The 20550-nt window shown below is 51.6% G+C and overlaps 8 protein-coding genes; 3 read left to right on the top strand and 5 right to left on the bottom strand.

Annotated features, from left to right (window-relative positions):
- Window positions 1–7: 7 nt before the first annotated feature.
- CHC_T00004315001 (hypothetical protein) lies at window positions 8–847 on the bottom strand. Its single transcript, XM_005715696.1, has one exon. The coding sequence runs from the start codon at window positions 845–847 to the stop codon at window positions 8–10; it is 840 nt and encodes a 279-aa protein (XP_005715753.1).
- A 1300-nt stretch (window positions 848–2147) lies between these two features.
- CHC_T00004314001 (hypothetical protein) lies at window positions 2148–5105 on the top strand. Its single transcript, XM_005715695.1, has one exon. It carries the CDS (start codon window positions 2148–2150, stop codon window positions 5103–5105), a length of 2958 nt encoding a protein of 985 aa, XP_005715752.1.
- Window positions 5106–5165: 60 nt separating this feature from the next.
- On the bottom strand, window positions 5166–8838 carry CHC_T00004313001 (hypothetical protein). XM_005715694.1 is given in 2 exon segments: window positions 5166–5421; window positions 5422–8838. The coding sequence occupies 1 exon segment, from the start codon at window positions 8836–8838 to the stop codon at window positions 5422–5424; it is 3417 nt and encodes a 1138-aa protein (XP_005715751.1). The 3' UTR covers window positions 5166–5421.
- A 1067-nt stretch (window positions 8839–9905) lies between these two features.
- On the bottom strand, window positions 9906–11294 carry CHC_T00004312001 (hypothetical protein). XM_005715693.1 is given in 4 exon segments: window positions 9906–10075; window positions 10076–10184; window positions 10297–10946; window positions 11136–11294. 3 exon segments carry the CDS (start codon window positions 11292–11294, stop codon window positions 10076–10078), a joined length of 918 nt encoding a protein of 305 aa, XP_005715750.1. The 3' UTR covers window positions 9906–10075.
- A 160-nt stretch (window positions 11295–11454) lies between these two features.
- Window positions 11455–14181, top strand: CHC_T00008780001 (Probable galactinol--sucrose galactosyltransferase 4). Its single transcript, XM_005715692.1, has one exon. The coding sequence runs from the start codon at window positions 11455–11457 to the stop codon at window positions 14179–14181; it is 2727 nt and encodes a 908-aa protein (XP_005715749.1).
- A 119-nt stretch (window positions 14182–14300) lies between these two features.
- On the top strand, window positions 14301–14543 carry CHC_T00004311001 (hypothetical protein). XM_005715691.1 is given in 2 exon segments: window positions 14301–14459; window positions 14460–14543. The coding sequence occupies 1 exon segment, from the start codon at window positions 14301–14303 to the stop codon at window positions 14457–14459; it is 159 nt and encodes a 52-aa protein (XP_005715748.1). The 3' UTR covers window positions 14460–14543.
- A 1476-nt stretch (window positions 14544–16019) lies between these two features.
- Window positions 16020–16451, bottom strand: CHC_T00004310001 (hypothetical protein). Its single transcript, XM_005715690.1, has one exon. It carries the CDS (start codon window positions 16449–16451, stop codon window positions 16020–16022), a length of 432 nt encoding a protein of 143 aa, XP_005715747.1.
- A 3280-nt stretch (window positions 16452–19731) lies between these two features.
- On the bottom strand, window positions 19732–20052 carry CHC_T00004309001 (hypothetical protein). Its single transcript, XM_005715689.1, has one exon. It carries the CDS (start codon window positions 20050–20052, stop codon window positions 19732–19734), a length of 321 nt encoding a protein of 106 aa, XP_005715746.1.
- Between the last annotated feature and the right edge of the window lie 498 nt (window positions 20053–20550).

Here is a 20550-nt window from a genome sequence, read left to right as displayed (position 1 = left end):
GGAGCAGCTATCGTCTCTTCTTTCGAATAGTGTTGAACAGTTTGAGCTCCTTTCTTCTAGCGCCGTCGAGATTTCGTTTTTGCCAATTGCTCTTCTTAAGCTTAACCGGGCGACTGCCAACGTACTTCCCGTTCATTTCCCGGAGTGCGGCAATCATATCTTCTCCCGCCGCAAAGCTAACAAAACCGTAACCCTTGCATTGTCCCGAGCGTTTGTCCTGCACCACGCGCGCCATATTAAACGAGGGATACGCCGAGAACGCCATGACAAGCTCTTCGTTGGTAGCATCTGGAGCGAGATCCCCGACGAAAATGCGGTGGTCGTTCTCAGGCCATTCTGCAAGGGAATGGTCCTGCCAGACATCACCAGCCGCCGTCCTTTTGACCAACGCGGCTGCCTTCTTAGAAGGTACGGCTGTGGGGGGTGCAGACATATGCAAAGACGGATTGGAGTAGGGGTATGCGGTTGCATGGGACGGCACCGGTCGGGAGGGGAAAGCCGCTGGGGCGGGACGTGGTGTGGTAGTGGAGGAAGTGGGTTCGTAGGTGACCCAATTCCACTTTGCATTGGCTCCGTCCCACTTCCACTTGCCGGTTAGAGGCGCGGTTTTGTTGTTAGTGGCAAGTACAGGCGTCGGGGACGTGGCGGGGACGTGACTATGGGTGGTGGTTGCAGGAGACGTACGGGTTGCGGCGTTGCGATTGCTACGAGCTGTCACGTTGTCGCCGGTTGGAACTGGTGCTGATGATGGCAGTACAGAGGGTTGGGGCTTGGAGACAACGGTTTGAAGTTGAGCCTCAAACTGCGCAAACTCAGCATCAAGATCCGGGTCTTCGTCCACAGACATTGCAGAGAGTGATGGCGCCAGGAAGCGGTGCTGGGCTTGGCGGAGAGGGTCAACAACGAGGATGATGAGTTGCCGAGGACCAACGCACATACAAGCATGTGTGCCATACGTGTAGCTTCCAAAAATAGTATTGCTGCGGATGCGATCAAGTGAAGCGAAAGAGTCTGCAAGCGCGGAAATTTGTGGAACATAGAGGCGCAGGCAAAAGGTTACCGAGAATGACACAGGATACTGGCTGTTTGTGCTGATTGCGCGAAGAGTGGCCGCTGTCGGCGGGGCATAGACGCCACGAATTGACAAACGAAGCGCCGAATGGAATTGTCGGAGAATTGGTTGGTTATTCTGCGACGCGCTTGCGGCGGCGGGGAGACCTGCCAAGTGTCCCACACCCAGTCGCCAACCGGTTTGCCAACGGTCGCCGCCCCTCCGGAGCGAGCCAATTGCTGCGGCGCAGGCAGACCGATCCCATTAGATTTCCTTTGACGTATGACAACACTCGCCGCCGCCGCCTCCATCGCTGCGTCCGCTTCTTGCCACTCACACGCCGCCCGTACTTGCCATTAACCCCGCCCCCTTTTGGCTTCCGGCCGTGCTGTCCTCTTGTTCCGCGCCCGTTGTCCACCAACTCCTTCCGCCTCCCGACCCCCTCACTACTGCCGTCGTCTCATGCGAACGTCCGGGACTCACACCATCGTCGTCTACGGCGCCCTGTTCTCCCTCTTCCGGGTGCTCTCTCCCTAATATGCCCTCCGTCGCTGCAGCAGAGTCCCCTTCCGACCTCTCTGCTACGCTGTCATCGGTTTCATTGAATACCCCCAATGTCCACGCGCCCCTTCCCCTGCCAACCGCAAGTGCCGAGCAAACATCCTCGAGTGCTTCAATACTGTCCCCATTCCCTCCCATCTCATCAGTCGACGCGTACGCAATGATGTCCAACACACAGCATCCCCAGTTTGTCCCTCAATTCACTCCGTCGGAAGAAGATGCTTCGCGTATGACCTTTCTCACAAGCCCCACCCCATGGTCATCGCTCGCAATTGATTCGAATACCCTACAATCTAACCCCTCAATTTCTCCAGTTTACGTCCCGCACCGCCCACATCCCGCCCGTCCCGTTCTGAATGACCCTTGGGCCAATTCCGGGGTATGGAGACCGCCACCGAGAAATCCACCAACCCATCCTGCGGCGGTTTCCAGTCCGCAGTCTAGCTTTCCGAACGGCAGTCGGCACCTCAAGCAAAATGGGCAGCTACACTACTCAAGCGCCCACCCCCAAGAGCACATTCCCATCTCCAACCCTATGTATTCTACCAACTTCGGTGGGGAAAGGTTTCAAGATCCAAATGCCAGCCGTCGAAGGCGTCGCAATCCCGCATCCACAAACCATTCTGACCCTACGTCCATAGGTATTTTCTCTACAGCAACTAGAAATAATAACCAGGAATCTTCCCGTGACCGCAAAACACACTCGCAAGGGAGTAGTGGCACTGGCCACAGTTCTGGCCATACCGGTATGTCCTCAGGGCGCTCCCATACGGGCAGTGGCGGTCCAGGCGGTGGCGGGCGGGGGGGCTCACAAGGCGGGAATAGCCACCTTTCAGTCCGCGACTACAATCGTCGCATTTCTAACTATGCCCGAAGGAGAGATTTAAACGGGGCCCTCCGTACCTTGGATGAACTCGATCGCACACCAAAAGTTTCGCGCAACTTGTTCACGTACAACGCAGTCATCAACGCACTAGTGATGTGCTCGCAGCATGCCAGAGCAGATGAGTTTTGGCGTGAGATGCAGGATTCGGGCATCGAACCGAACTTGGTCACTTTTAACACCATGCTGAAGAGCTGCTTTGGCGGCATGGATGAAGATGTGAACAGGGCATTTCGGTTTCTCACAGAAATGGAAGATCGTGGAATCAGTGCAGATCGGGTCACGCTCAATTCACTGATTAATGCCTGCGTGTCGGCGGGCAGAGTGCGCGACGCACAAGAGGTTTACGAAAAAATGCGACAGCTTGATATCGAGCCAGATGCGTACACATTCTGTACCCTCGCGAAACAGGCACGTCACCAATGCGACGTCTCAATGCTGGACGCCCTTTTGCTTCATCAGCTGCACCATCACACCATTCTGCAACAACGTAGCGACTCCGACAATGAAGACCCTGATCTTGCTCTCCAGATATCTCCTGTTGCATACAACACCATCGCAGATGCGTACATTCGCTGCGGATACCCTGCTCGTGCGATTAACCTGCTTGAGAAAATGCGTGACGGTCGTGGCAAGCCCGACGATAGCCGTCCAACGCTCCCAACTCCGAAGGATACCATTCCCGTGTCTCCGGACGTACAAACCTTCAATGTGAGGCTGAAGGCACTTCGAGAGGCGGGCGCTCCGTCATCTGACGCTTTCGCAACATTAGAGGAAATGAAAACACTCGAACTCGAAGCAGACCATATCACATTGCTGACACTTGCTGATTTATGCTGCCGTCGAGAAGATATGGCTCTAGCCGAAGGTGTTCTTCGGGCTGCAACTAATGCAGATGTGAAAGAATTTGAAAAGGGCTCACAAGAATGGAAGAATCTGTGTAATGGGCATCAGTCGTTTCGTCAGCAAACAGGTGGTGGGCGGAGCAGGACTGGAAATAGCGCGTATGGAATGTCTCATGCGAAGAGAAACACAAACACAGGCAATCACATGCAATCCCATCACACTTCAAACCGCCGTAACGCAAACCAGCCGCGAAATGCGAAAGCGAATGCAGCGTTGTTCAACGCTCTAATCCGGGGATATTCCTCATTGGACCCGCCGAACGTTGATGCCGCAGTGGCATTGTATGAAGAAATGAGGCGATTCGTTGACAAGTATGGATTCTCATGGTATTCCGCTGACTCTGTGACATACACGATGCTAGTCGATGCTTTCGCTCGAGTTGGGGATGCGGAGCAGGCAGAAAAGATAATATGTGAGATGGAATCCGCTGGAAGGTCGAACGTCGTTGCATACAACGCCTATCTGAAGGCCAACCGTGGGAACGGATTTAAAGCGGCACTCTCAGTCCTAGACCGAATGAAGAAGGCAGGACTTCGTCCCGATGTTGTGACTTACAACACGGTGATCGATTTCTTGAGCGCTGAGGAAAATGGCACGCAAATTGCCGAAGGCCTTGTCCGCGTAGATATGCCAAGAAATGGGGTGCGACCAGACCTTCTGACCTTCAACACGCTGATCAAAGGGGTGGCACGAAACAGAGGCAACAAGTGTGATGCCAGTACTGCGTTGGGGGCTGCCTACCGATGGCTCCGTGAGCTTCAGGCAAGAGGCCTGAAGCCTGATGAGTTCACGTATCAAAGTATGGTCAGTGCATGTGCAGCTGCCGGTGATGCCCCTCGCGCACTCGAGTTCTTTCGAAAGGTAGAGGCTGAGCGAGCGAAACGAGTGTCATCTCATGGGCGTTCGTCGGCTTTCTCTACTAATTTTTCCGGTCACAATTCACTCCGTACTCGGTACACATATAGCAATGGTGTGTCTCCTGCGCACACCCTCCTTCCACGGCATGTACCTAGTTCGCCATCATCGAATCTCGGAATAAGCCGCAGCCTACCGGTGCACTCACAGTTTTCTGGTCACGGAGATCAAACCTCTGCTGATTGGATGCTCCTGCCGCATCCAGCAGCTTACATCGCTCTCATGCGAGCATTCCTCTCTTCAAACGCCAAAGACGGTGTCGATTCTGTCTTGCTCTTACGGGATGAAATGATTGCAAGAGGTCTTGAGCTGGGCAGGACAGGATACACCGCTGTGGCAGATGCATACGCCGAGAGAGGTGACTTCTCTAGTGTCGAGGCTACTCTTCAAGAAATGCGCCACCGGGAAGGACTCCTTCCGGATCAGAAGTTTAGCCCAGTACATCATTGCATTCGAATGAAGGCTCTCTGTAATGCTGGCCGTCTTGACGATGCAATCGCGATTCTCCCGGAAGTTGAAAATGCGGACACTGCCGTGTTTAATGTCTTAATTTTTGCTTGTGCCAAGAATCGCGACATGCACAGGATGATATCCGTTCTGAGATCCATGGAAGCTCGCCAGATAGAGCCGGACGCAATTACGAGCCGTGCGATGAGCAGCATGATGAAGAACATCGCTAGGACCTTGAGAACTTTTAACGCCCAGTTCTATAACAAAGTCGCCGCATTCACCAAAGCCGCCGCAAATGGACATGCTGACGGGTATATTCGTGATGTGCCTGAAGTATGAGTCAGTTTTGCACTCCAGCTGGCACAGTTTGTTATTCTGAAATGGTGTGAAACGGGGAGCTACGCAATTGACGGAACGCAAGTTTCCTTTGCTTATCGTCGAAATCTATTTATCTCTATATCAACGGGCCTTGAAGTGAACCCGTTCGAAGTCATAATCGCGATTATCGTTTAGCGTAACCCGCATGTAGTCGGACTTATTTCGGCCACGATTTTGCTGAAACTCAATATAAACTCAAGCTTATCTTTGCAACTATAAATCCGCAGTCTACTGACCGAGTGCCCTGTTACGCTTCAATGTTATCATCAAGAATTAGTTATTCTGAGAGAAGGAATACTGGTGTGCCAGGCACTGCATCAGCCGACGATGCCGTGTTTGGGGCATTTGCAGCTTCGTCCACTATCACATTTTGAATGCCAAACGTCTCCAGTTGAGAATTCACAAATTGGGCGTTTTCGCGGAGTACGCGCGTCTCATCAAACTTTAGGGCACGGTCGAGGCCCCCACGACCTCCCAACTCGACTTCTTTCCTCACCATTGCCAGGTAGGGCATCAGCTTTTTATTCTTCTTCAGCTCTGGGGGCATAGCAGCCGCCACCTTCTTTGGTGTGTCCGAAGGGTATTTCCACCATGTCTTCTCGTCGCCAGGACTGGCCTTTCGAGAATTCTCCCAAGCCTCCTCATCAAAATTCTCTCGCAGAAAAGAGAGCACGATTTCTTGCCACTCAGGGACCTCCTTACAAACAAAAATAGTTACTTTGGAGGGTTTAGTCGTTGTTAGGTTGCCCTTCCCCTTCTTCTTCTTGGCAGGCTTCAGAATGGCAACTCGAATTCGAGATATCGTTTCATTCAAATATCCAGCTGAAGCGAGGAGCGATTCATCCGCAACCTCGGAAGCCGGCCATTGTAGATGCATGACCGACTCCGGTTGAGACACGCCATCGCGCTCACTGAGAATCGGGCGAAGGAGTCCCCACATATGCTCAGCCGTGTGAGGACAGATTGGAGCCAGAGTTGCCGTTTGAAACAATGCGAAACGGAGGAACACATCCCGGTGCATTCTGGGGAGCGTTGATGCCATTCGAGAAGACTTATCAGCCCCGACAGCTTCTCGATACCTCCCCCAGTCAGTAATGATTTCGAAAAAGCCGCACTTGACTGCTTCCCGAAACATTAACTGCTCATACGCGCGTTCAGTAGCTTGCAGCTGTCGGTTCAGCTGTGCAACAAATACCCTGTCTGCAAATCTTGTCAAGGGCCCAGTCCGCATTTTTTTAACGTTCTCGACACCTTCCTCAATTAGATCCACAAGTGTCCATAGCCTCAGTATAGTGTCATCGGCTTGCTTCTTGGAAAAATTTGCATCTTCAACCGTGTCCGCAGCATCAGCTAACGCAAATCGAACACCATCCGCAGTGAATTGTCCCATTGCATCTCTGAGAGTAAGGAAGTTTCCAGTGCTCTTCGACATCTTCTCTGCATCCAACATAACGTGTCCATTTACACGAATGCCTTTTGGCCAATTCTCTTCCGGGAAAATGGCGACGTGATTGTAGATGAAGAAGGTCAGGTGGTTGCCAATCAGATCCTTCCCGGACACACGAAGATCAACAGGATACCAATACGAAAACTCTCTTCTCATTCTCCGCACTGTCTCCGAGTCCAAACCATTGAGATTTTCAGGACTGCCTTGTCCTAACATGACGTAGTCCCAAAGAGCATCGTTCACAGCTGACGCAGGTATTCCTCCAGGCCCCGTCTTATGGCCATCGAGGTTGTCCGGCCCGCCCTGTAAAATATGCGCAACTGTGTAGAATGCCATGTAGATCGTAGAATCTGACAGAGACTCAATCAGCCAGTTTTCATCCCAAGGCAACTTCGTCCCCAAGCCAAACTGGCGAGAGCATGCCCACTCTTTCAACCACCCAAGAACAGCATCGAACGCGTTGGCAGTCTCGTCGGCGTAGACGTTCATCTTCTTGAGGCACTGGACTACCTGTGCACGCCAAGAGGGTTCGCCATACTCTAAGTACCACTGATCACAGAGAGCGACAACACATTCATCTCCGCTTCTACTCATAACTTTGCCTTCTGGCTCGGAATATACCCTGGCCTGGTTAGAGGACAAAAGCTGTTCGCGAATTTTTGCCTTTGCCTGCATCACAGGTTCGCCGGCCATATCACCCACGATCATCACACCATTGTAGAAGCCAGCCTTGTAGACTTCTTCTTTGGCCCGAGCCAGAGGTTCCCTGTCGTTCTGACTGCGGATCTTGTGGCGCTTGCAGGCTTCCACAGCTGCCAGATTCCCAAAGCCTGGGGTATCAATGATGGGAATAGGTTCAAATGGCAACACCCATTCCTCCTGAACGTCGAACTTGGCTCTTAGGGCTTCTTTCTCCTTTAAATCCATCAGTCCTCGATAATCGTCTGGGGCATCGCTTGGCACGGATGTGACGATTCCAGTTCCTTTCGTCATGCTAACAGTGAGCAGTGGGAGAATGTAGATTTCATCATAATGGGCCAGCGGGGCCTTAATGGGCAACCCAATGAGGTCTGAACCCTTCAGAGTACAGATTTCCTTTGCTTTCCCGAACTCCTCGAAAAAGTCTTGGTGAGCCATATTTCTTCCTGAATGCGCAGAAGCGATGAAAACCTCACCATTCGCTAGCTCATATCCCACGTAGTCACCAGTAGGTAGTACCCAACAATTTGTTTGGCCATACATTGTTTCAGCACGTAACGTTGCGGCAGGAACAAACACGTCCTTGCCGGCAAATAGTTCCTCCGCATTCGGGATATCGGGATTCCTTAGAAGCTTCATTTTGATAAGCGTGTACTCCTGTGGTTGAATACCCTCGCCAGATGCCCGATCGTGATCCGCGCACGGTTGTCCATCAGTGGGCGAAAAGACAGCATTTCGCTTCCCAAACTTGATTTTGTTATGTGCACGCAATTTGTTAAACTGCCATCGAATGAAAGAATCGTAGTATGGGTTGACCTCGGTCGTGATAAACGAACGCCGCCAATCCACTTTCAGACCAAACTTCGTGAGATCTTGAACGTTCTGAAGGGGGAAATAATCAAGCCACGCTAGCGGATCAGCGAAGCTCGGCAGGATGTCCTCAGAAATTCCGCTTTCTTTGAGGATGTCCCACTGGTATTTTTGCTTACTAGCTTTGCTCGCTGCTTTTCCCTTCTTCCCTTTGGATTTATCCACAGGTCCGGATGACACAGCCTGATCTTGCACTGGGGCCATTTCCAACTCCTCAATAGGAAATTGCGGAGGTACTCCATACTGGTCAATTTCTTTCGCAAGCTTGTTCGCGCACGTTTGAATTGGCATTCCAGTGCAATGAAACCCGAAGGGATATAGGCACTTAATACCCTTCATACGTTTATACCCCACCACAAACTCAGCTTTGGACAGGGAGAAGGCATGCCCGATGTGAAGAAACCCGTTGCAATAAGGATACGGAAAAGTGGCAAGATACTTCTCCTGCTCCGCGTTAGATGCACCAGCCTCGGGAGCGTCTTCTTCAAAGATCTTCATCGACTGCCATTTCTCTTGAGCATCCTTCTGAATCTGCAGAAGGGCATCGCGACGTACGGTCGACATAATTGAGGAAGCTTGGTGCCAGGCCTGACAAAAAAGCAAACTCCAAGAACGAAAGATATAACTTTGGTGAGCAGTGTCCACTCTCAGAGCACAAGCTATTGACGGATGTTGCATGCGGTTGATACAGACTAGACTGCTTCGCTGTCAATGGCCCCAATGAACTCTCGACGGCGACTGCATGAACTGCGGAGAGTAGGCAAGCACGTCAGCGCCAACAGCAAGGTAAGAAAAAGCAAAATTACAGTAAATCATATGCTCAGGGTTAAAGAGCCCAAATAGGACACCTTGATTGGTCGTTTAGACCATATTATTAAAAACACCGGTCCATTGGCGGTGATCTGCCTCAACCTTATATGGACAGCACACGTGTAACCGTGTCATGTAAATGTCCTGTGAGATAGCAGCGCCCCCCCCCCCTTGAAAGTTAGATAAATAAACCCATACCTGGAAGACGACCCCCCCTCAGTTCAGAGGATCGTCCAGCTGTCTTCCGTATTATTCCTAATACGGGAGCGCAGGGAAGACAAAAATTGAATAGCTCGAGTATTTCCATTAAGGGTTTAATTGTAGTAAAGCTACTTCAACGCTGCGTGAGCAATACAAATAAGACACAGCTTTGTAAAGAAACAGTAAGAGTTTTTGGTGACAGGTTAACTTGTAGCAATGCCACCTGCAGCCCAGCTCTCTCTGAAATTCCATCCTTTTCCAGGCAGGCATTCAATATTTGTCGGCGATAAACATCTCATCAAAGGCTTGTTTATTCTCTCTTCTTGCCAAGCATTGAAGGAAGAGATTTAATCAATTAGTAGTGGAAGATCAAATCCCATGAGGCTAGGTGCACTTGAGAAGAAACTTTCTGTAAGATTTCCGTCGGTGAACGGAAATCGGAACGAGAAACTCGATGTTTTTTAGAAAACACTGCTCATCTTATAAGGATGTTGCTGTAATTTTCAAGCCTTGATACCTGTGGAAACATCTGCGGAAAGGGCTACAGGCTGGAGCTATCTGTGGGAAAACAGGGGTAATCAACGCTCTGCATCCACTTCCGATATTGCAAACATGCAACCAAGCAGTGTCAGTTCTACGTCAACTGGGCTTTAGTATACGCAGTATTTTCTCTCTCTGGATAATCTATTCCATTGGCGAAGAAGAACAAATAGGTTGGGCAACGTCCACCATCGAAATGTCGCAGTCTCTTTCATTGACGATGAGCTAAGTGGATATTGAAGGGACACAGCAGACCATGGCAACGTCCTCTCTTGTGGCTATGAATCAAAACTGTTCCTGCGTCACTTCCAAATACAAAATTGTGGGCCTCACATGGTTCGTAATCTACCTCTTCAGTCATGCATCACCTTTCTCCAAAAGGATCAATGCGATCAACGGATATGTCAATGAAGACATTTGCACCATTCGGTACTAAGCTTCTCTCTCCAATATTATAGCCCGTTGTAATATTTCTAATGACCAAAACAACACGATGCACATAAAGGGAGTAAGAAATGTCAGTACTCCTCATCCTTGAAGGGGTGCCAAAATCCTGGAAATGTGATTTCTGAATTTTGTACTTACGCCAATATACGCTCAGATGTCCCCTTTACAAGCCTCTTCCCACCCGGACGCATCCCAATGACTGAATCCTCAATTCCGGAAGGTACCTGGTGCGCTCCTGGTCGAAAAATTCCTGCTTGCTTTTCGTTCGCAGCATCAACAGTACTTCCATCCTCGAGAACCATTGCCCATCGGGCTACTACTAAACTCCCGGGTTTCACATAGATATCTCCTTGTCCAATTTTGACATCCTGTCCCTCTAGACCAGCGTTAACTTGGAAGAGCTTCTTCCCAGGTTCGAACGCTGGTGCTGGCCGGTCTGGGGGAAAGCGACCAATTCCAACATGTCTCCTTGTTCGGATAGCATCGTACGAATTCTCCTCTGTCTCTTCAGATTGCGCTGCTTGTGCTTTCGAAGTGGCCGCCCCAACTGCTGAGGCAACAAGCATGGAAAGCACAACGCGCCTGCTCAACATTTCCGTCCACGGATTGCTGTCAGATGCATGGTGACAGGCAGTGACAGGACATATACGAGAACAACTCGCGAAGGACTTTCGCGGTCCTTTTACTGAAACGGTTGCCGCTGGTGCAAAACAATATCCTGCCTTCGTGTTGTGCACCAGCAACCTCCCGTGCCCCCAGCATCTCTCTCGAGTCCTCCCTCTCCGCATCTGCGCGTCACAGCCCTTCATTGCGTGAAGAGGAATGCACTCGGGGCGATGGCCGCGCTTGGAAATTTTGTGGAACAAAATCACGCTTCAACAAGCCTTTCAAGAGATGTGAAAGTCCAGTTGCTGTGAGCTTGAGCCACCAACGGCACTGAACTAATCTTCTATCCACGTCTCTCTGCAATGACGGACCCCAATGACTGCGCCACGGATCTCCGGTCGCGATCTGGAGATAACAACGCTGAGATTTATGAGATCGAGTTGCAGTGTTCGCGTAGGCCTTGTTCTATTCTCACCAATTTTTTCAAAATTATTTGATCGCCTTTTTCGCAATGGCAAACGTGCTGTCATTGTATGCATCTACATGTACCAGTATGTAGTGGGACTGAGATCATCTAAAGCCCTCTCCATCCTCGTGATGGCCAGGATACAACTGGCCTTCACAGATTCAGTCTCAAGTAATTCCACCTGAGGATCACACCAAGCACTTTAACTGATAACCAGACAAGCTATGGTCGACTTAGAGGTAGATTGGATTGATGTGGAGAGTGGTGGTTCCGCTGAGACAAGCGTTGGAGTCGTACGATACCGCAGCATTACCAATGTTGCAAACACATCTACCTCAGTATATAAAGAGCATAGACTAGTTGAGTCTTTTTGTCTCACCGAAGCGTATGTTGTGGTCTCTTACGATGCTATACCACTAACCTCCGCTTCGATTACAGTATCGGTTCTGACTCAGCAGCGCTCAAGCAAGTACCAGTTGACCAAGCCAAAACGTGTGCACTACGGGGTTTCCACCTCAGAACCTAAGCAGTGGGTCGGGACACCCCAAGACTCTTACTTTCGCACGACATCAGACTCCGAAGTAACTTTTCAGGCTAGTTTCGACATGCACATGTGTGAGACTGATGTACTCGGCCTATCTTTTGTACTCCAACTTGAGGACGAGACGTGGGTGAAGAATCGTTTCGGAGAAGACTTTTACGTTGGTGGCGGAAAAAGAAAGATTCCCTGTGCGATAGAGATTCCATTCACAGCCCCTTCAAACATAAAACATGTTAAAGGGCAAATGCTTACGTTGCATCGAACCAACCCGTTCTGGTTGCAGCCCTCTTTTGCAGAGAACGCCTTGCACCATTGTGAACAAGAAACTCAATTCGTTCTACTCCCTTCTTCGAAGCTTTCAAGACGAAAGCACTGGCACGAAACTGGAAGCGACTACCTTGTTCTATTGCCTCTTGTAGACAATGTAAACGGAATTCGGGCAAGCCTTTTCGGCATCTCAAGATCAAATTACTCTGGTATCAGATTAGAGACAGGCCGCTGTACTCCACTGGAACTGGCAGACATTGCGGGGATCAAAGTTTGTGTAGCTGTTTCTTCGGGGTCTCCATACCACGCAGTTCGGTATGCCGTGAAGTTTAGCGCTGGTATCTTGCCTTCATTCTCATCGCGCTTAGACAAAGTAGCATCGCATAAGTGGGACCATTTCATCAATTCGCCTAAAAAAGGTGTTCTCACTTCTTTAGGTTATTGCACATGGGACGGGTACAGTCATATGGTGTGCGAAGCCGGGATCATGACTGCTCTTCAGTGGCTGGCGGAGGAAGGCATTTCTCCAGGATATACGATAGTCGATGACGGGTGGCAAGCGGGAGGTGGTGCCGGACCAAACTTTGAATATTCTCCAGAATCAGGAGTGAACACAGGACGTCCAACCTTGTCTTCATTTCATGCGAATGACAAGTTTGCAAATTCTTTGCGAAGCATATCGTCAAAGTCGTCCGCAGAAATCCTAGCATGGGTTGCAATCATTGGGTATTGGGGAGGAACAAGTGGCTTTCATTGTGACGTGAAAACCCAGTATGTGGCGGGAGCACTTGCCTCAGGTCTTCACTTAAATAACGTAGAAGATTCAGCTTTCTGGGAAAAGAGCTACGAGATTGTGCATCCAGGCATGGAATTCGTCGCAAGGTACTTCGAGAAATATTTTGTTCAAAGTCTGGCAGAGTCCCAAGGCGTCTCGGGCGTGAAAATAGATGCGCAAAGTATTCTAGAAATTCTTTGCAATCCTATACCCCATTCAAAAGAGAATAAAACGACAAGGATATCTGTGACGGCTTCGTATCGAGCTGCTTTGACGAAGGCAGTTGAAAGAGCCTTTCCATCTAGTGTTGTACTTAACAGCATGGCCTGTGGTCCGGAAACTGTTTATTGCTCTGGGAAAGAGCTAAGCGAATGTAACATATGCTGGCGGACTTCCAATGATCATGCCTTTCCTGGGGTTGAAGAAAGCGCTGAATCCGTGAGTTGGCACATTCTCTGCAACGCCATGACGAGCGTGTTTCTTGGTGAAATTTTTCCGGTGGTAGACTGGGATATGTTCCGAGTGTCGGACAGATTTGCACGCCTACATGCTGTTGCTCGGATTAGTTCAGGAGGCCCACTTTATTTCAGCGATGCCATTCCATTCCAAACTGACTTCGCACGCATGGCAAAAGCTCTTTTGAAAAGCTTGACTACGCATGAAGGACATCTGCTTCGATGTCAAGACCCCGGTAGACCGACATTGGACTGCCTTTTTGTAGACCCGAGGTCTTCCCCAACAAGATTGTTCAAGGTGTTTAATCGAAACTCTGTTTTGGGATTGATATGTGTATTCAATTTGAATCCAAGTGAAGGTTCACCCGACGTTCTTGGCTCCTTTCAGCCTTCGGATTTGCCCGATTTCACAGCGCTGACAACATCTTGTCGCTATCTATCCCTAATCGAAGGGTCTTCTGCTGCACTGTTTTTGCACGAGAATGTGCGTCACGGTTGCGAACTGAGGCTACCGGCCATGTGCGGTGCTCTGGTCCATATTTGCCCTGTCTTTGAAGTCTCTAGCAGTGTCGAGTTTGCCTGCCTTGGTCAGCCCCACTTGCTCAACGCCGGTGCCGCTCTTCAGTCTATATCAATCAGTAAATTGATTACTGACTACAAACCGAAACAAGCAGGGACAAACCTACAAGACTGTGAGAATATTGTTGTGGAATTGTCTTTCTATGACTATGGGACCACATATGTCTGGCTCGGAGAACAGTCCCATCGATTTCTACTATCTGTTGCATCACTGAGTGGAAAAGAGGCTCATTGGGAAACAATTTATATCGGTGAAGTCAAATTGCTTGCAGTTCAAGTGCCTCCTCTGGCTCCGTGGGGGATTTGCATGCGATTTGAGAATGAAGATGGATAAATTAAAGTTGGCGAAAGCCCAGAGCATCAAGTCGAAGTTGCCGACGACTTCACATGCATGAAATTATAGCTCTAGAAGAATCTTGAATGATTTCAACACGATAGTAGATTTCCTAGGATATGTGCACTGCGGTTATCGCTTTGAAGATTTCTTGTTTGGGAGAAGACCGCAACTATGTGGCTACCAAGCTAAATGCTACGAGTTTCTTGCCCTCGAGGCCTGCAGAATTCAAAAAATGGACGTCTACTTCGACGTCAAAAACTGTCATAACAGGCTAAATATGGTTTATCGCTCTGCATATAGTAGGCCCCTTCGGATGATATGATCTAAAATGTCAATAAAACTGAAGTTCAAGCACTGCTGGGTTATTCAATTTTGAATCTATGTACGGAGGCATCGGATATCTCTATGTCACTAGAGCCTTCACATGGCGCAGAGACGATCCAGTCCCTGCGGACTGCCATGAGGTTATATGTATTTTTTTTATCCACAACACAAGGCACCAGAGTGGAGCACATGAAAATCAACGATTGATGTCCATGATGGGACTGTTCTTGACTAATGTCAGAGAGAGGATAAAAACCAAACTTACGGCAGCAATTGTGTTTCATTGCAATGGAAAGCTTTTGGCCAAGTTCGGATGTTTTTATCAGAGTGGCTCGGAAAATGTTTAGAGCAGCTTAGGGGCGCCCTCTAGCTCGAAGGACGGAAGCTGAGAGCAGGTTAAAAGAAAAACGAAATGTAGAAAATATTTCTATACCAAACGCTCAAGTAGAGGAAATGGTTCTGCAGGCATACGCAGTCAAGCTAGAACGGAAAAAAGGCATGCCGAGGGCTTTATGTGGACACAACAAAATATTTTGAAGAAATAGACGCTTTTGCCTGTTGCTATGTGTTTTGGATAAATTAATTAGAAATACAGCTTTTCGGAGTTTCCGAGTTGCACTTGGAAGCTATCGAAGTGGAATTGAGAGCTGCGAAAATTGAGGAATACTGTACAGTAGTACAGTATGCGCAAAAGAGCAAGCTTAAAACATGAAGTGTATGCCTCTTCTCGTTACGGTAACCTACAATATATACAGTCGATATGTGGTGTAGTACATACGTCGCATGCCATCCTTTCTTCACTTCTCAGCCGTACGTTTCTCGCGAAAAAAGGAAGCGAAGAGTTACATGTCTTACCGCAACGCTGTAGTGTAAAAGTCACTTCCACAGGCAACGTATTCTGGCATAGTGCACGGGCTTCAGATACAGTATATACAAATTGACGCGAAGCTGTTCGTCAAAACCCTTTCGGGTCGTAAACTTCAGGTAGCGAAATCTCTACATTTTTAAATAGCAATAAATACTGGAGCAAAGTCAACAAAGTGATCAATGCTCGTGAACTCGTGCGGAGTCTCTTCCTAGGCGGAAGATCAAAAAAACTCCTAATGAAGCTATTAGGATGGAGAAGACGGCGATGACGGCGAAGCTCGACGAACTGTATGTCGGCGGCGCTATCATCACAAACCAAAAGAGGCTGAGATCCCCGAATAGATACAGCGGTTCCATCTTGTTTTTCAACAAAGGCAGGCACAACCAAGATGTCACCCACAATATCAATATTCCCACAGTGACAAATCGCAGAATTTGAACAATTCGGCGTGGATTCTTCCTCTTTGTCAATCTGAACTCGCTTATCAATGCAAGTAACGGCACTAGAGAATGCTGTTCAGTTAAATGATATATTCCCTGCACCGCCGCAGCCCCAAAACAGACTGCACGGCAAGAAGAGAAAATGAGATGAAACAACTCGGTCAGTATCGCAAATTCTCCCAAGGCAAAAGTCACCGCATGCTTCAACAGTACGGAAGTCGGAAGTGCAGCAAATACTCACTCGCTACATCCGAGACGCGAATCGGGCAATTCCTCGCCTCAATACAATCATTGACGTCAACAAAAACGCTTTCCATCGGGGACACAGTGGACAAATCCTGGAGCAGCTTCAGCAGGGAAATAATAAGCGTGACCAGCTCCATCGCAATATACAAGATGGCGGACAAGATCAAAAGATGTCTGTCAATCCTCCCGCCCTTGATGCGCTGACACAGCGAGAGCGATCGATACCTCGTCTGCACCAGCTCCGCCGGGGTAGAGTCTTCCATCTGGTGGAGCTCGAACGTCTCGGCCGCGCCACTGTGCTCGCGCCTATACCACGGGCTGAGATAGATGCGCAAGTTGGGGTACCAGGTCTTCGTCTTGACGACATACCCGGTCGCGATGCAGGTCATGAGCAAGCTCTCATGGTACAGGCTCGACAGGACCGCGGTCGCCCAGGTCAGATACGCGCCGCCGACATCTGCACCGTTGTCGTCGCCGGGCACCTGCACCGTGACGGCGACGAGGGCCAGGGAGAGTTTGACGGCGAAGACGATGCACAGCCTCGCCAGGACGATGCATGCCAAGCGCAGGGTGAGATGGGATCTGTTGGTCTCCCAGCTGGAGGCGATGTTGTACAGAATGTTGGCGAGCGCGACACTGGCCGCACTGGCAAAGACGGCGAATGCGTAACGGGAGGCGGAGCTTCCCAGCGCGGGGCGGGGCTGGTCGACGTCGCGGTCGCAGAGCTTTGCAGTACCTTCTTCGTCAAGCTCGGCAGAGTCTGGCTCGCCGACGGCGGACGGGCTAGGAAGCATTTCGCCGGCTGTAGGCTCCCCGTCGACAGCTGATTGCGAGGGTTCGGGCTGGGGGCTTTGCTCTTCTACGGAGTCGTCACCGAAGGCCGGCTCCGGATCGGAGGTCGTAGCGGGGTCCCCGCCGGAGTCGCCCTGGGGTTCGGGGCTCTCGGAGGGGGCTTCCGGGGCGTCGGCGGGGAGGACGTCGGGTTCTGGCGTAAGCTCGACTAGAGAGAACGCTGGAGTGGCGTCTACGATTGGAGTTTCAACTGCGGCTGGGACCGTGCTTGGGACCGCGCTTACGACAGAGGCCGCACCGCTTGAGCCACCGCTTGAGCCAGGCCTAGGACGGCGCGAAGGCCGCCCGGGACGGCGCGAAGGCCTGGGACTGCCTGGAGAGGTCCCATCTACGATTGGAGTTTCAACTGCTTCTGGGAGCGTGCTTGGGGCCGAGCTTACGACAGGGGCCGCACTGCTTGAGTCTTCTTCGTCTACGCTTGGAGTTGTTGCGGGTGTCTTGTCATCGCCTGAGCCAGGCCTAGGACGGCGCGGAGGCCGCCCGGGACGGCGCGAAGGCCTGGGACTGCCTGGAGAGGTCCCATCTACGATTGGAGTTGCAACAAAGGCTGGGAACATGCTTGCGCTTGCGACAGGGGCCGCACTGCTTGAGCCATCGCTTGAGCCAGGCCTAGGACGGCGCGGAGGCCGCCCGGGACGGCGCGAAGGCCTGGGACGGCGATCAGGGCCACGGGTTGCGGTGGGGAGGACGGTTGCGGCGGGGAGGACGGTTGCGGCAGGGGGACGGAGCGAAAACGCGGGAAGGGCAGTTGGCGGCGGGGGACGTGGTGGCGGAGGTGAGGGAGGAGGTGAGGGCGGAGGTGAGGGCGGAGGTGAGGGCGGAGGTGAGGGCGGAGGTGAGGGGGCAGCTGAGGGTGGAGGCGAGGGTGGAGGTGAGGGCGGAGGTGAGGGGGCAGCTGAGGGTGGAGGCGAGGGTGGAGGTGAGGGCGGAGGTGAGGGCGGAGGTGAGGGCGGAGGTGAGGGGGCAGCTGAGGGTGGAGGCGAGGGTGGAGGCGAGGGCGGAGGCGAGGGCGCGACATTGGGAATATCCGGGACGTAGGACGCGTGGGCGACGGCGAGGAGGGCCAGGGCGGCGATGGCGAAGCGCATAGCGGACGAAGAGTCGGGGCGTGTGCGAGGCGGGAATTGGGAGGCGCGGGCCGGGGAGGGGCCATGGCTGCGCGACAGATGAAGTATGCATTGCTCCTAGGAGCAGTGAGGCGGAGCGTGTTGCATTGCAAGGGCGGGCAGCGGGAATGGAGGAGCTCGGCGGGTGGGGCGCGGTGCCGACGTGGATGCGCGCGCAGGGGTTTCGTTGAGCGCGGCATTGCTACACATGGCGCAGGCGAGGCGGGCAGGGTGTGCGGCGGCCAATGACGGCGGAGGGTTGCGGGGCGGTTTACACGCGCCGGCGGAGGAGGGCGTCGAGGAATTGCCGCCACGAGCTTGGCGACGCGTCGCCAACCTTTAAACGCCGCGCCACCACACGAGCACGCCGCCCGCGTCACACACGCGACCCTCGCGACACTGCCGCTTTGTTGGTTTCTTCGTGCCTCGCGAGGGGCCACGCTTGGCGCCCGCCGCCGCGCGCGGCCGCGTCGAGCGCGACGTGCTCGACCTTCGGACACGCTTGCGACGTCGCTGCCGCCGATCACACCCCTGGCGCTGGCAGAGCGCGTCCGCCGGCAGCGCTGTTGCAACAAGTGCGGCAGACGCGCTGGCGCCGCGCCGCGCACATGAAACGCTTGTAGCCGTTAATGCCTGCAACTTTTTGTAAGCCGTGGCTCGGCGTGTGTTGCGCATTCCGGGCCCTTTCGCGAGCGCGTATCAGACGCGATACAGCGCCGCCTGCAGATTGCTTGCAGCAGCGCGGTGACGATCGGTGGTCATATGTATCTCGGCGTCGAGGAATTGCCGCCACGAGCTTGGCGCCGCGTCGCCAACCTTTAAACGCCGCGCCACCACACGAGCACGCCGCCCGCGTCACACACGCGACCCTCGCGACACTGCCGCTTTGTTGGTTTCTTCGTGCCTCGCGAGGGGCCACGCTTGGCGCCCGCCGCCGCGCGCGGCCGCGTCGAGCGCGACCTGCTCGACCTTCGGACACTCTTGCGACGTCGCTGCCGCCGATCACACCCCTGGCGCTGGCAGAGCGCGTCCGCCGGCAGCGGTGTTGCAACAAGTGCGGCAGACGCGCTGGCGCCGCGCCGCACACATGAAAGTTTCATATGCTCGGCGCGCCAACGATATCAAGTCCATTTTTTCATTTTTGCTTTGTTGGATCTCGCTACTGTATACTGTGCACATCCCTCTCCACCTGTCTCCTGGCCAGGTGGCACTCCCTTTTACCACATGCCTTTTGCTCATTTATTCATGCAGAAAGTTTATAACTTCATGAATCTTCATGCAGAAAGGACTTTAGATCTCGCATTGTCAATGTGGCCACGACTTACACGTTGGCTTTTTGTGCATCGTGTTATTGCCACGTTACCAACTTGTGCTAAGTGGCAATGCGCACGTGTGCCGTTGTAAAGGCTGTCACGTTGAATAAAGGGTGCCTTAGAGGCACCTGGGAAAAGCAGCGATGACGATCGTACAGTACAGTGCACGAAAAAACTAAAGAGCACCCCCAAATGGTGAATGCATTGGGGTGCCCAAAGTTCCATTCAAATGGAAAAACTGCTCAAAGGCACTGATTCTATGTTGCATATAAAAGAGCAAAATTTCGCATTGATCCCTTTATTATTTTGAAATATATATCCACTTCGGCTACTGTAGAGGGTGTAAGACCTATAGAGCATTGAAACGAGAAGCGCACCAACGGAAGGATAACAAGTGGCTAGTACGATGTGTTACCGCCGCCAGCTTCGATGACATCTAAGCAGCGCTTGTGCATGCTCTTCACAAGCCCATACAGATACTTACGGTCCAATTTCGACCATTCTTCAGGAACTGCAGTTTTTAGATCGTCAACTGTGTTATATTGACGGCAACCAGCGTAGACAGCCCGCGCGAGCACTCCCCAAACGTTCTCAATGGGATTGAGGTCGGGACTTCGCGCGGGCCAGCTCATTACGTTAATATTGTTAGCAATAAACCATGCCTCCGTTACCTTAAGACCTATGCATAGAGACATTATCCTGCTGAAATACCCATCCATTGCCGTGCATTCCTTCTGCGAAAAGCAGCAACTAGTTAGCAAGTGTCGTAGTGTACATGGTAGAGTTCTGCATACCAGCAATTATCACTAAATTTGAAGTACCAAGTTCAGAAAATGCCCCATATCATTAAAGAGCCACCTCCCATCTGTCGACGATACAAAACCTTTCCCTCCTTTCGCAAGTCGTGCCAGTAGTATTAGAGCCGGTCAGGACCATCGAGGTTGAATTTCTTTTCGTCTGAAAAGATGACCTGTCCCCATTTCTGCATGTTCCACCCTGCTCTTTCCTTTGCCCAATTCACACGCACTGTTCTATGCCTTGGAGTCAATGGAAGCGCTATTTTTGCCTTTTGATACTGTAGGAGAGGGCTCCTTGATAAAATCTGCTGTACCCTGCGCTTAGAAACCGGCAATTCTAGCTCCCTTCTTAATGTTTCAGCACTTTTTCCCCCTTCGAGGCCTCACGCAGAAGCCCACGAGACTCTGCAGGGGTCATTT

This window comes from Chondrus crispus, genomic scaffold (genome assembly GCF_000350225.1).
Source record: "Chondrus crispus Stackhouse genomic scaffold, scaffold_226, whole genome shotgun sequence".
NCBI classification, from domain to species: Eukaryota; Rhodophyta; class Florideophyceae; order Gigartinales; family Gigartinaceae; genus Chondrus; species Chondrus crispus.
Note: the sequence above shows the minus strand (reverse complement) of the source record. Positions and strands in the feature narration are given on the sequence as shown.

Coding starts and splice junctions, on each gene's coding strand:
- CHC_T00004315001 (XM_005715696.1), bottom strand. CDS start 847: ATGTCTGTGGACGAAGACCCGGATCTTGATGCTGAGTTTGCGCAGTTT.
- CHC_T00004314001 (XM_005715695.1), top strand. CDS start 2,148: ATGTATTCTACCAACTTCGGTGGGGAAAGGTTTCAAGATCCAAATGCC.
- CHC_T00004313001 (XM_005715694.1), bottom strand. CDS start 8,838: ATGCAACATCCGTCAATAGCTTGTGCTCTGAGAGTGGACACTGCTCAC.
- CHC_T00004312001 (XM_005715693.1), bottom strand. CDS start 11,294: ATGACAGCACGTTTGCCATTGCGAAAAAGGCGATCAAATAATTTTGAA. Junction 10,947..11,135: donor TCCGTGGCGCAGTCATTGGG/GTCCGTCATTGC, acceptor TGTGACGCGCAG/ATGCGGAGAGGGAGGACTCG. Junction 10,185..10,296: donor ACATCTGAGCGTATATTGGC/GTAAGTACAAAA, acceptor TTTGGTCATTAG/AAATATTACAACGGGCTATA.
- CHC_T00008780001 (XM_005715692.1), top strand. CDS start 11,455: ATGGTCGACTTAGAGGTAGATTGGATTGATGTGGAGAGTGGTGGTTCC.
- CHC_T00004311001 (XM_005715691.1), top strand. CDS start 14,301: ATGTGCACTGCGGTTATCGCTTTGAAGATTTCTTGTTTGGGAGAAGAC.
- CHC_T00004310001 (XM_005715690.1), bottom strand. CDS start 16,451: ATGACCTGCATCGCGACCGGGTATGTCGTCAAGACGAAGACCTGGTAC.
- CHC_T00004309001 (XM_005715689.1), bottom strand. CDS start 20,052: ATGGATGGGTATTTCAGCAGGATAATGTCTCTATGCATAGGTCTTAAG.